This window comes from Manis pentadactyla, chromosome 5 (genome assembly GCF_030020395.1).
Source record: "Manis pentadactyla isolate mManPen7 chromosome 5, mManPen7.hap1, whole genome shotgun sequence".
Classification (NCBI taxonomy): Eukaryota; Metazoa; Chordata; class Mammalia; order Pholidota; family Manidae; genus Manis; species Manis pentadactyla.
The window spans coordinates 124,322,087-124,334,274 of NC_080023.1; the positions used below are offsets into that span (position 1 = coordinate 124,322,087).

Consider the following 12,188-nt stretch of genomic DNA (forward strand, 5'->3'; position numbering starts at 1 on the left):
TTTTCTCTTGGGTATGGAAAACTATTTAATTTATTTTGCTGTTAGAATCATCCATCTGATTCCACTTGACTTGAGTTAATACCGAAATTTGTTTTGGGCAAAGATGACTGCAGAAGAAAGAGTAGGTGGTGCAGCAGAAGTGTGCTGACCAAGAAAAAGAAACACCTTGAGACGAGAATGCCACACTGAGAACTCAAATTTGAAGGCATCCAGGGACAGCAGTCTCTGCGACTAACAGCAATTTTGAAACAAGGCAAAACAAAACAACTCCTCCTTGGACTTAAAACATCAAGCATTTTGACAGTCATTCTCCATGACATAAGAGTGACCAATCTCAAAAGCTGCGAGTGCACATTACATGGCAAGTAACTCTGCCTCCCCAAGGTATGAAGTCTGCTACCTGTCAACGCTGTCTGCAAGAAATGGATCCCCCTGGCAAGATGCTAATTAGTGGTCATAAGGCCAGAAGAAGCCTTGGGCATCATCTTGCTGGACTCTTCCACTTTACAGATGCAGGATTTGAGGCCTAGCAGGCCTGGGCTCATCCCAGCCTCCTGCCCCCTGGCCCAACAGTACAGTCATTCCTCCCTGCCTGCCTTCCCACAAGGAGACGGTGGATCTCACTAGGCAGTGCTGGGATCCCAGAGGCATGTGGCATTTCTGAAGGTGGTAATCATTTTCCTTACCTTGCTGCCTACTTTAGAGAGCATCAGAGAGGAAATCATTGGAGGTGGTAAAAAACAAGAGCAACTTGTGATCTCCCTTGACAGACACTCCATGTGTCAGCAGGCAATGAGGTTTTACACCCGAGCCAAACTCTGTTGTTTGGATGAAAGTTAGTGTAATGAAGTGGAAAGGCCCCATCAAATATGTAAAGACCTCAGCAAGGTACATTTCCTTTCCTAGTTAACCGTGCAGCAGTGAGAGGACGAGGTGATCTGTGATCTACTCACTGCCTCACTCATCTTGGGATCTGGGTGGACTAAATGTATCACAAAACTGCTGCTAAAAAAAATAGCACATCTCTGTCGTACTTACAAAAAAGAATAAAAACACAAACAGCTTAAAACGTCAGTGGTTTCAGTATTCGTTTGACACCTCTTCTCCTTTCTCTCATTGTTCCTCTCAGTGAGGAGAAACTTGAATTAGCAAATTCCCATGCTGTATGTTTTAGATCAAATGGTTTATCAAATCACACCTTCTTCCTCGCTTAACACCTAGATGCATTCAGGGAGCCTTGGGAAGCTGTCTGCTTGAGGAGTCACCTAAATCCTTCATGGAGGCCTGGCGAGGTTTAACAGGCATGTGTTGGCATTAAAGTAAAACCCAGGTGCTCCTGTGCCCCCCACCGTGTGGGACACCAGGTTCAAAGATGATTGGATATTTTCTAAAGCCTTTGATCTTCTGCAGAAGCCACTTGTGGAGGTGACAAAAGAGTGTTCTAGCTTTGGGGAAATCAAAATGACAGACATTTTGCTTTTGAGAAGAATATGTAGTTATCTGGTCTTAAAACTAGGCTTGCAGTCCCAGCTAGGAGCCCCACTGCCTCCCTGAAGTGGCCTTCTGAGTTCAGAATTTCAGCCAAACACTGTAAGATCTGGACAATTGCAGTGCCTCCCTAGAGCGACCTTCTCTTATCATGTGGGCCCTTAAGAGAGGCGGGCAAGTGTGAGGTGGCTGAAAATATGGGCCATGGCCTCAGCAGAGTCGGAGCTCAGTGTGGTGGTCTCTGGCAGCTGGGATTTGCAAGATCCACTTAAAAGAAAATAGATTCTAAGTATAAGCTGTCCCTAGACTGTTTCAGGGTGCTGAGGCACCCTCCCAAAGTCATGCACACTTCATGCTGAAAGGTCAAGGTGATTCATCTCAGAGATGGAAATACAAACTGATCAGAGCAACAAGTGGTGCTTCTAAACAGAACTCTATACAAAAGCTAGTGAATCAGAAGAAAAACAAAGGAGTGGATAGAAACTAAACTACACACAGTCTTTGAAAAGAAACTGCCAAAGAAATTGAACAACATTCCCCAAACAAAAAAACAAGACCTGGAAAAAACTGAAATGAAACTAAGAAGCCCTAAAATTGTCTTTTCAGTCAGTTTTAGTGCTTCTGAAGTGTGTGACTACAAGGACGTGGGAGGGAAAATCAGCTTTCGACTTCCAAGCTGCCAAGGCCCTGGACTGTTGTAGAGATGGAGAAACTGTCCTGATTAACATGACTTTGGATATTGCTTTTCATTACCATTCTTGAGCAGAGTGCCCTGGAGTCGCCAAGGTGTACGGGGAGGTGGGTGTGCCCATTCCAAGCCTTGGGGCAGTCCTCCCTTTGTTCCCCTAGGGTCCAACTGACCCTTCTTTTCTATATTTGTCATTTCAAGATTTCACCTCTTCACAGTCTTGATCAGTGGAAAGTTCTACATCAGACAGTCCAACCTCCATTGCCATAATCAGCGAGATGTCAGAATCACTGCTTACTGCTGGCTCCTGCTCACCTGGGAGGAGAAAGCAAAGTTCATGGTGAACACTGATCTATGTCTCTGCATGCTGGGTTCTTCAATACAATTGTCTTTAATAACATTTCTTGGAAGGCCAAGAGAAGGAATTAGAAAAATTGGCTGTTTTGTAAAAACAATAGAATTAGAGCCTCAGGCTCACACAGTAGTCCAAAATAGATTCTAAATGGGTCAGAAAGTTAAATGTAAGCAAAAGAAATTAATGAAGCTAAAAGACAATATATCTTGTAAACATATATCTATGTAGGAGAAATTCTGTATGAAATAGCAATTGAGCAATTCACAGAAAAAAGGATTGATAAATGTGCATAGCATTTAAAAAATACCAAAAACATGACACATAAGATCAAAGGCATATATCACACCAGGAATATTTTTAAAAATTTCACAGAGGATTGCATTTTTAACACATAGGTAGCTTTTAAACTAGTAAGGAAAACTAACAGTCCAACAGAAAAGTTGGTCCCGATTACCATTATGCAATTCATAGAGTACAATAAAAATGACTAATGAATCAAAGGTAAAAATGAGTTATTCCTTTTTGTTTATGAGATCTTCCACACCTTAAAAAAAGTAGTATTACATTTAAGGGTACACTGAGGTAGGTCATTGGTATATTGCATGTAGAACGGTGCAATTTTCATGCAGTAATTTTATTTCCAGAATGTATTATGGAGAAATAATTAGAGATGCAAAAATATTCATTTCAACATTATTTATAGCAGCAAAAGAGTTCAAGTAATGAAGTCCAACAAGTAGGGAATATCTGAACAAACTATGCTGCTTCTAAAGGGCAATCTTCTTGTTCTAACTGTTAAAGTGATGCTTCCGACGAATCTGTAGTTACATAAGGAAATGCTCACAGTATTCTGTTTATTGAAAGCAGAAGCATTCAAACTTTATTGGCAGTGAGGTTGACAGAGAAAGTTAACTAGAAAACAAGGAAACAGAAGTGTTAATAAAAGTTGTCTCAAGTTTTGGGATTTATATTGATTTTCTTTTAGAATTTTTTCAGATTTCACACCCAAACACTCTGCAGTGGATAAAACAACATTCATTCACTCAAGACCAAACAGGTCCCCAGTATGTGCTAAGGGTTGTGCTAGATGTCAGGAATAGCAGGTGAGACAACTTCTGCCTTCAGCGAACTTACCTTCTAGTAGGTGGGAAGATTGTTAGCTAGTCATTCACAGCACATGGGGATAAGCATATGCTGGAAGATGTGCATGGTGTTACAGGAGCAGGTAAGAGGGCTCTATAACCATTTCCTGAGTCAAAGAAGCCTTCCTGTAGGGTATGATGTCTAAACCGAGTCCTATAGGATAACTCGTATTTAAGCCAGATGACTGAGAAGGAGGAATCTTTTAAACACTAACAATAGCAGATATTTAGAGGTGATAGGAAGCCTTGTGCAGACGGACATCAGATCATATTTAAATATGACTGGAATGCAGAACCAAGCTTGGGAACATGCACAGGGAAGGCTGGGGAGCTCAGTTACATAAAAGGCAGCTTTAAAGCCAAAAGATCTTGTATGTTCCATTGCCCTGCAGAAGCAACACACAAAAGACCAACAAAAGGTCTACGTACCAAAGAATGTTGATGGTCACAATACTTTTGCTCTAATAACCAGTGATATATTTCATGTTGACCAATGGTTAAGGAAAATATATGAGTTTCAGGTACTTTTCAGGGCACTGAGTTTTTAAGATGTTTAAATGGACACAGAGTAACAAAGAGTTATGGCCTTAAGAATCAGTTTTAGAGAGATGGGATGTTACACAGGAATAAACCCAATTGAAAGACAAAAGACTGAACTTTAATATGTTTCCCAGGGAGAATTCACTACTTTAAAGTGTAATGAAAGTTGAAATATTCTTATTCTTGGAGATAAAAAGTGAGGACTATATTACAGAGATATCACTGTTCTTCCTTCTCTTCCTTCTTTCTTTTTTTTTGCAGTGGTTCATGAACCAAGTCCGCACACAAGAAGCCAAAATTCCCAGCTCACAGTTAAACTGGAAATCAACTCAAGAGCTCATCATGGAATGATTTTATGACTTTCATGTAGATCTAGTTTTTAAAAAAGGAAGCACAGCTATAAGACAACTCATTCAGAGCTCCACAGCGATAGCGCACCGTACCTGCAAGTGGCCATTTCTCACCTTTGCTCCTGGCTTTTCAGCCACCAGCCTCAGCAGATTCCATGGTGTTTTCTATATCAGAATGTGTGAATTGAGAGCCAAAAGGGCCGTGAGGGCTGCTATAACTATGGGCTACATTCATGATGCTATTTTGGAAACTGACTATCCTGCACAGCTCTAGGCAAAGATGAATTCAAATGAATAGATGGAGATAGGCAAATAAAGGTTCAATATTTATGATGTGACATCATATGAATTACATCATCTAGTCATTCTGCATTTCAAAACTTAAAAAAAATGACCTGGAGACATTTGAAATTATTCTTTACTCTCCCATGTTTTTAATGGAATTGGGTTTGTTCTAGAATTTTTAAAAGAAGCATTTTATTCTTTAGTCAAGGCAGATATTTTACTTTGAGGCCACAATAATACAAATGAAAACATTGTCACTAAAACATTTAGAGGGTTCTCTGTAGGTGGTACTCATTGAGGAGTGTATAGTAGCTATTAACAATAATATACATGTTCAGATTTTACCTCCTTCCCTGCAAAAACCAATAAACGCACTTATAACATTGGCCTTTATGGAATTCTCACAACAATTCCACGATGTAGATATTATTCCTGCTTACAAATGAAAAAAAATACTCTTAGTCCATTTGACACAGGATAATAGCTACTTGATACATTTTCTTCTCTTGGTTTGTATGCATTTTAAAGACATTAAGAGAATTTAAACAGAGGGATATGATCCATTCAATATTTTAAAGAGCAAGATCATTCTTGCTGTTCAGTGAAGAATCAATTGGTAGGACAGAGGGTGAAGGGAATCTAGAGGAAACTCTTGCAGTAAACAGATGGAAGATGATGGTAACCTATTGTGGCAATAGGAATGGAGACAAAGGGACAAACTTAAGAAATATTTTAGAAGGAGGATATACAGAAAAGTGATGGACTGGACAAGAGCAGCAAGAAAGGAGCAAGCAGAGAATAACCCCACATTTCTCGAGTCACAGAAGTACCATTTATGGAGCTTAGAGAAACGGGAAAGATGAATGGGTAGGGCAGACCAAGACTTCAGTATTGTGCATGCTATGTTTGAGAAGACCGTATCATCCAAAGGAGATGGTGGAGTTCACAGCTAGATATTGGGGTCTGGGGTTTAAAGGAGAGGACATGACTGTCAATCAACAAAGGAAGTGAGAGAGTTCAGCATAGAGAAGGTATTTTAAACCATGGATAGACTGAGGTTTTTATAGGAAGACACTGTGGAGTGACAAGATAATACCAGGGGCAGAGCTCCCAGGAACACCAAAACCTATATACAGCCAGAGACTCAAACTGGTGCTCCTGACATGATGTGTTTGGCTTGCACAATGTTTTCCTTAAAGTGTGAATTAGCTTAATATTTAAAAGTCAGGACATTTTACATACAAATTTACATTAGAAATTTATCTTGGAAAAAGAAATATTTGGCAATACATGCCCAGTTCCTGGATGGAAATCACTGGGGGAAGCTGAGTAAGAGCTGCCCCACTGGCTGAAGGCAGAGAGGTTCTAGGTTGACTATCTTCCTCACTGGTTCATGTTACTTATCTTGTGTAGACATTTGAGTTTGAAATCTCTTATTTATTGGGAGGGCAGAAGAAGAATGAGGGTAAGCCCCAGAAGAGACTGAAAATGGCCAGAGAATATTGTCATTGTTTCATTTCCTTCTTTTCTTTTAAATACATTCTGCTTTTTTAACCTCCTTTATTGGTACTGACTCATGGTTAACAATCCGTACTCAAGGAAATGAGATACTGCAGTAGTGCTGAACTGGCTGGGGTGGGTTTAGGACCCCTCCCAAGGCATCTAATTCTCAGTTTTGAATGCCTTTCTCATGGTGCTGAAGATCATTTAATTAGATGGTGAGCAGGAAATAGTCTGTTTTAGATGGAGCTTTGTGACCTATTTTGTTGACTTCTAACTACTGCTTTTGTGTATTTCCACATATTCTGGGTAAAATCCATCTGTAGCCTAACTGTGGTTAACCAAAAAATCTCCGTGGTGGGATTTGTTTTATTAGTTCCATTTGATTAGTAAGTCATTAATGTCTTTGGTTTATCTCTTTCCTCTTTAACACCTAAAGTGTCACATGAAGACTCACAGGTCTCCTTCTGTGCTGTAGGCTCTGTGGCTGTGGTTCTGCTGCGGGTGTGATGTGACTGCCCATGACAGCGAGTCTGGATGACAGTCCGAGTTCCTTTGGCCTGGGACTGGAAGATCCTGGGATCTGCCCTGTCCGCTGTTGGGCATGCCTGGCCTGTCTTTATCATTTCCTTGGCTCAGGCCCATGTCTTTGTCAACGTTCCCCTTTCAGAATCCCACCACACCCCTTCATAGATAGGAGGAACTTGGTAAATATTTGTAGTGTTAAAACTGAAGTTCCTCTCTAGCCCTGTAGGTCTTAAGTTTTGTATTTTATAAGCTAAAAAGAATATTAATGCTTACTGAGTACTTATTACATGTCAGGGACTATATATACTACGTATGTAAACAGATAGTCTAATTTAATATTCAAAATTAATGTATGACATTGGAAGTATTATTATTTCTATAATCAGGTGATAAAACAGGCTCAGAAAGGTTAAAAACTTCCCAAACTTACATTGCAGTAAGAATTAGAATGAAAACTCAAATTTACGTCTGAGTCCAAAATCTATGACCTTGGCCATATCTATATTTTAGAATTGAGATTCTTAATCTGAAGATTAGTGGATTTGCAGGGGAGTCCAGGTACATGAAATAACACATATGTTTTTATGACTATATGCATATATACATTTTTTCTGGTGAGAGGGTTGATTTCATCAGATTCTCACAGAAACCATAAAAGGCTAAGAATGCTTCACTTAAGAGATTTTGCATCTCGGGTGAGCTGGAGAACACATTACTATATGCAACAAGAGTTCCCTGGCTTTTCTTTAAATGTATATTTTGAATTACATTTCACTAACTATGTTGTCTATTAACCTCACATGACACTTTTCATATGAAATCATTGCTTTCCTACTTAATTGTTTCTTTATGATGGTTATTCAGAGAGCAAAAAATTGCCCTTCCCAGAATGAAGTTTGATATTTACTCTCCTGCCTATCCTATGAAAGAAGGCATAGAGCAGTGGCAGGCTGGAATAAGTCCTCCTCTGTTAGGAACTAACAAACACTGCCCTCAGAATAAATGTTCTCTGTGTTGAGAACATAAGGTGGTGATGAATTTAACCTCCCAGGTGTTCTGATGCTCTAGGAGGTTTGGAGTTCACATGGTGGGAGCTGCTCTGCCATCACATTAAAGCTTATTTTCCAACATGCACTTGAAAAATAAGGTTTCAAAGAAAAACAGCATCCTTCTGTCCACTGTTACCAATGCTTATCTTCTTGAAAATAGGACATAAATTCCAATCACCTCTGTTATACAAGAGCTCCAGAGGGGAGACACGCAGCCAGGCTGGCTAACTTACAATTTACAATGTTGCTGTCTTTTCATCTCTTCTCAGAACCGAGGTTCCTTAGGGCTGAAGCACTGCTTATACCTTCCCTGTCATAATCATAGGACGTAGTTAATTCAACTTCATCTGCCCAGTGTTTTTAATGAGGAAATGTGCTCCTTTCACATGTGTTCCTTGCTTTTACCTTTTGCTTAACAAGAATGTCTGAGGAGATAAGCTTGCAATTAGATTTAAGTTTTCCCTCTTACGAGTGGCTTCTGCTGTGACAATGACAGGCCTCTGGGTCACTTCCCTCAGAGGCTGTGCAGTATTAATAGTTACAACTAGAATGCATCAACTCCTTCCTAGTTGCCAGGAATTGTGCTAAGCCATTACACATGTTAACCTATGTCATCCTCGTAATGCCACTCTGGAATGTGTGTATTATTACCTTAATGGCTACTTCACATTTTACAGGTGAAGTCAACTGGTCCAAAGTCAAGAACATACAAAGGGGCAGAGATGGAATCCCGAACCAAGCTGGTGCTGTAGACAACTGCACGGCTCTGTGCTGGTGGTGCTGCTGGCTTCTCTTTGCCTGCTTAGTGGTTCTTATAGACAATGCTTGGCTACTTTTAGGAACCAAGCATTCTGGGCTATGGTACAAATTCATCCACTTGGCCGAGTAACTCCTAAAATCATTCACATATAACTGGTATTTTGCCTTTTAAAATTTTTGTTCCATAATTATAAATATACACCTGATGAGTTCAAACCAGAAAAATTCTTTCTCACCTTTCAGATGAGGAAGTTTAAAGCATTGTTATTATTTGGTTTGGTTGAGGAGAATTCTCTGAAAGCTTATATATTAAATTAGGTCACATCATTATCATTTTACTTTGCTTCCATCTCTTCATCATTGGTTTCCTTTCCCTGTGACACTCTGCCCAGGAGGACAGAGATTTTCTCCAATTATTCAAACTCCTTACAGATTTAATTAACAGTTCCTTCATTGAGTAATTCCTCACTAAGTGTCAAAAGAAGGGACAATGTGATCTTTGCATTAGTTTTTGTAGGAAAGGAGACAAAATCTAGTGAAAACTTATAGTTATTTTATAATCCCCAATTAGTGCCACCTACAGAAAACTTTAAATTAAGCATTAAGCATTGTATCTGGTATATGGAAGGCTCTTCCTAAGCATGAACATGATGAGAATGACCAAACAGTAAAAAAGGGGAAGCTGTCAGATGGATCTATAGAAATAAGCAGATATCATGCAGACTTACCCATTTTTGTAATTGTATAAAATTACCTATACACTTCATTTATTCATTCATCAACTTATTTAGTTCAACAGGTAGTTACTGAACACCCAGCAGGTAGACAGCAATGTTGGTGAGCACTATTGGAGGAAATAAGGATGAACCAAATACAGGGTCAGCCTTTAAGTTGAATTTGATCTAGTAAAAGACATCAGACTTTCATATATATAAATTTAATGCAAGGTGATGTAAGCTAAAAGAGGCATAAATAAAATGCTAAGAAAACAAAAGAGCAGGGAAAACTTCACTGCCAACTGGGTAACCAAGAGTGTCACGAAGTAGATTACATGTAAACCAGTGGTGAGTTCTGATCAGAATTGGGAAATATGGAGATGAGGGCAAATGGCATTCCCTTCAGGAGAACCGACAGGAATAGGTGTCTTCAGAGCATGTATCAAGGCACGTGGATGGTTTGATTTGGCTGTAGCTTAGGGTCTAGAGAATGATAAGCTATATGGCAGATGGAGCCTGTAGAAGGTGTTCTGCCCCCTTCCTGCCCTCTGTGCTCTCTGGTTTCATTGGGAGCTACAAGGCTGGGAACCACATTTCCCAGACTCCCTTGCTAGCTGTCTTTCTCTTAGGTCCTGCCAAGGAGATTGGAGGCAGGAGGAAGAAGGAAATTACTTTACTCCTGGTTTAGGCAGGTCACTGTGAACTCCAGACATATTGGCATTAGTTTCCAGAACCAGAGGGAATGGGATTCTGAGTTCCTACTCAGCAGCAGTGTTGGTGGTCTGCCCGGCAGAAGCAAGACAGCTCCAGCAACATCAGAATAGTAGATGCAGGCTCAGGAACCCAGGGTCACACCCTCTTGCTCCTATAATCTTCTAAACTTCTTTTGTTTTTTGGTAAATCAACTTCCCTGAAGCATAATTTATCTGCAATAAATTGCATTTGTTTTAAAGTGCATAATTTGATAAGCTCTGATGCATGCGATGGATGTGTGTACCCATGCAATCACTACTATCCTGATGGTGTTTTTTAAAAATGCTGAACATTTCTATTCCCCCCACCCCCAAATTTCTCATGCCTCTTTGTAGTTAATCCTTCCCTCTGTCACTGACCCCAGGTAATGTCTGATTTTTTTAAAATAACTTTTAATCGGTGTTGTCAATATCAACATTGGTATGATTGACATTTGGGGTGGATAGTTCTTTGTTGTGTGGGAAATGTCTTGTGAATCGTAGGGTGTTTAGCAGAATTCTTGATCTCTACTCACTGAATGCCAATATCATTACCCTCTCTCCAGTTATGACAATCTAAAAAGTCTCCAGGTATTGCCAAAATGACAAGATCATTCCCCCATGGAAAATCATGGGTGTAGTTGAAGGCCTATTTTCTATAATTTTACATAAATGTAATTTTACAGTATGTACTCTTTTGTGTCTGATTTCTTTCACTCAGTATACCCATTTTGAGATCCATCAATGATACTGCATGTTTTTGCTGAAGAGTATTCCATTGTCTGTATAAATCACATTTTGCTTATCCATTCAAAAGCTTAATACCATTTGAGTTATTTCCAGTGTTTGACTATTGTCAATGAAGTTGCTATGAACATTTGTATGGAAGTGTTTTTGAAGGCACACATTTTCATTTCTCTTGCATAATTACCTAGAAGTTCTGGGTCCATGTGGTAGGTACATGTAAACTATATGAGAAATTGCCAAACCCTTTTTATATTTGTGGCAAAATCACATTGTATTAAATTTACTCTTGAGACAACCTCAGAGCGTATAGCCCAATACTTTCAATCACATGATCATTTTTGCATAACAGATCCTGAGAGTCTCCCATCTTGCATGACTCCTGCAAAATAAGAGTCCAACTTCTTTCTTTTGTATGTGGATATCCAGCTTTTCCAGTACCATCTGTTGAAGAGACTCTCCTCTATTGTATAGTCTTGGCACCTCTGCCGCAGATCATTTGATCATATATAGGAGGGTTTATTTCTGGGCTCTCTGTTCTGTTCCTATGTCTGTTTTTGTGCCAGTACCATGCTGTTTTGATGATGGTGGCTTTGTAATATACTTTGAAAGTAGGAAGTGTGAGGCCTCTGGCTTTGTTCTTTCTTAGGATTGTTTTGGCTATTCAGGGTCCATGGGGTTCCATAAATTTTAGGATTTTAAAACATATTTCTGCAAAAAATGCCATTGGAATTTTTTAAGGGATTGCAGTGAATCTGTAGATTGCTTTGGGTAGTATGAATATTTTAACAATATTAAGTCTTCTTATCCACAAACATGGGGCATCTTTCCATTTATGTGTGTCTTTTTAATTTCTCTCAGAAAAGTTTTATAGTTTTTAATATATGTTTTTTATCTCTTTATTCCTAAATATTTTATTCTTTTTGATGATATTATAAATGAGATTATTTTCTTAATTTCCTTTTCAGTTGTTCATTGTTTGTATAAAGAAAACCAACTGATTTTTGTGTGTCAATTTTATATCCTGCAACTTTGCTGAACTCATTTATTAGTTCCAAAAGGAGTTTTGGGGGGAATTTTTAGGATTTTTTTTATATACTAGATCATGTCCTCTGCAAGTATAGATATTTGATTTTTCTTCCAATTTGGATGCTTTTATTTATTTTTCTTGCCTAAGTGCTCTGTCTAGGACTTCCAGTACTATATTGAGTAAAAGTGGTGAAAGTGAGCATCCTTACCTTGTTTCTAATCTTAAAGGAAAAGCTTTTAGCTTTTAGCTTTTCCCTGTTGCCTATGAAGTTAACTGTGGGATT

At 39.0% G+C, this 12,188-nt stretch overlaps 1 protein-coding gene across 1 annotated transcript in view; it reads right to left on the reverse strand.

Moving 5' to 3' along the window:
• Window positions 1-2,082: 2,082 nt before the first annotated feature.
• Window positions 2,083-12,188, reverse strand: part of RNF150 (ring finger protein 150) — a 289,515-nt gene continuing 279,409 nt past the window's right edge. The window contains exon 7 of the mRNA XM_036931488.2: window positions 2,083-2,491. Coding sequence (XP_036787383.2) covers window positions 2,373-2,491 — 119 coding nt within the window. The 3' untranslated portion in view covers window positions 2,083-2,372. The remainder of the gene's footprint in view (window positions 2,492-12,188) is intronic.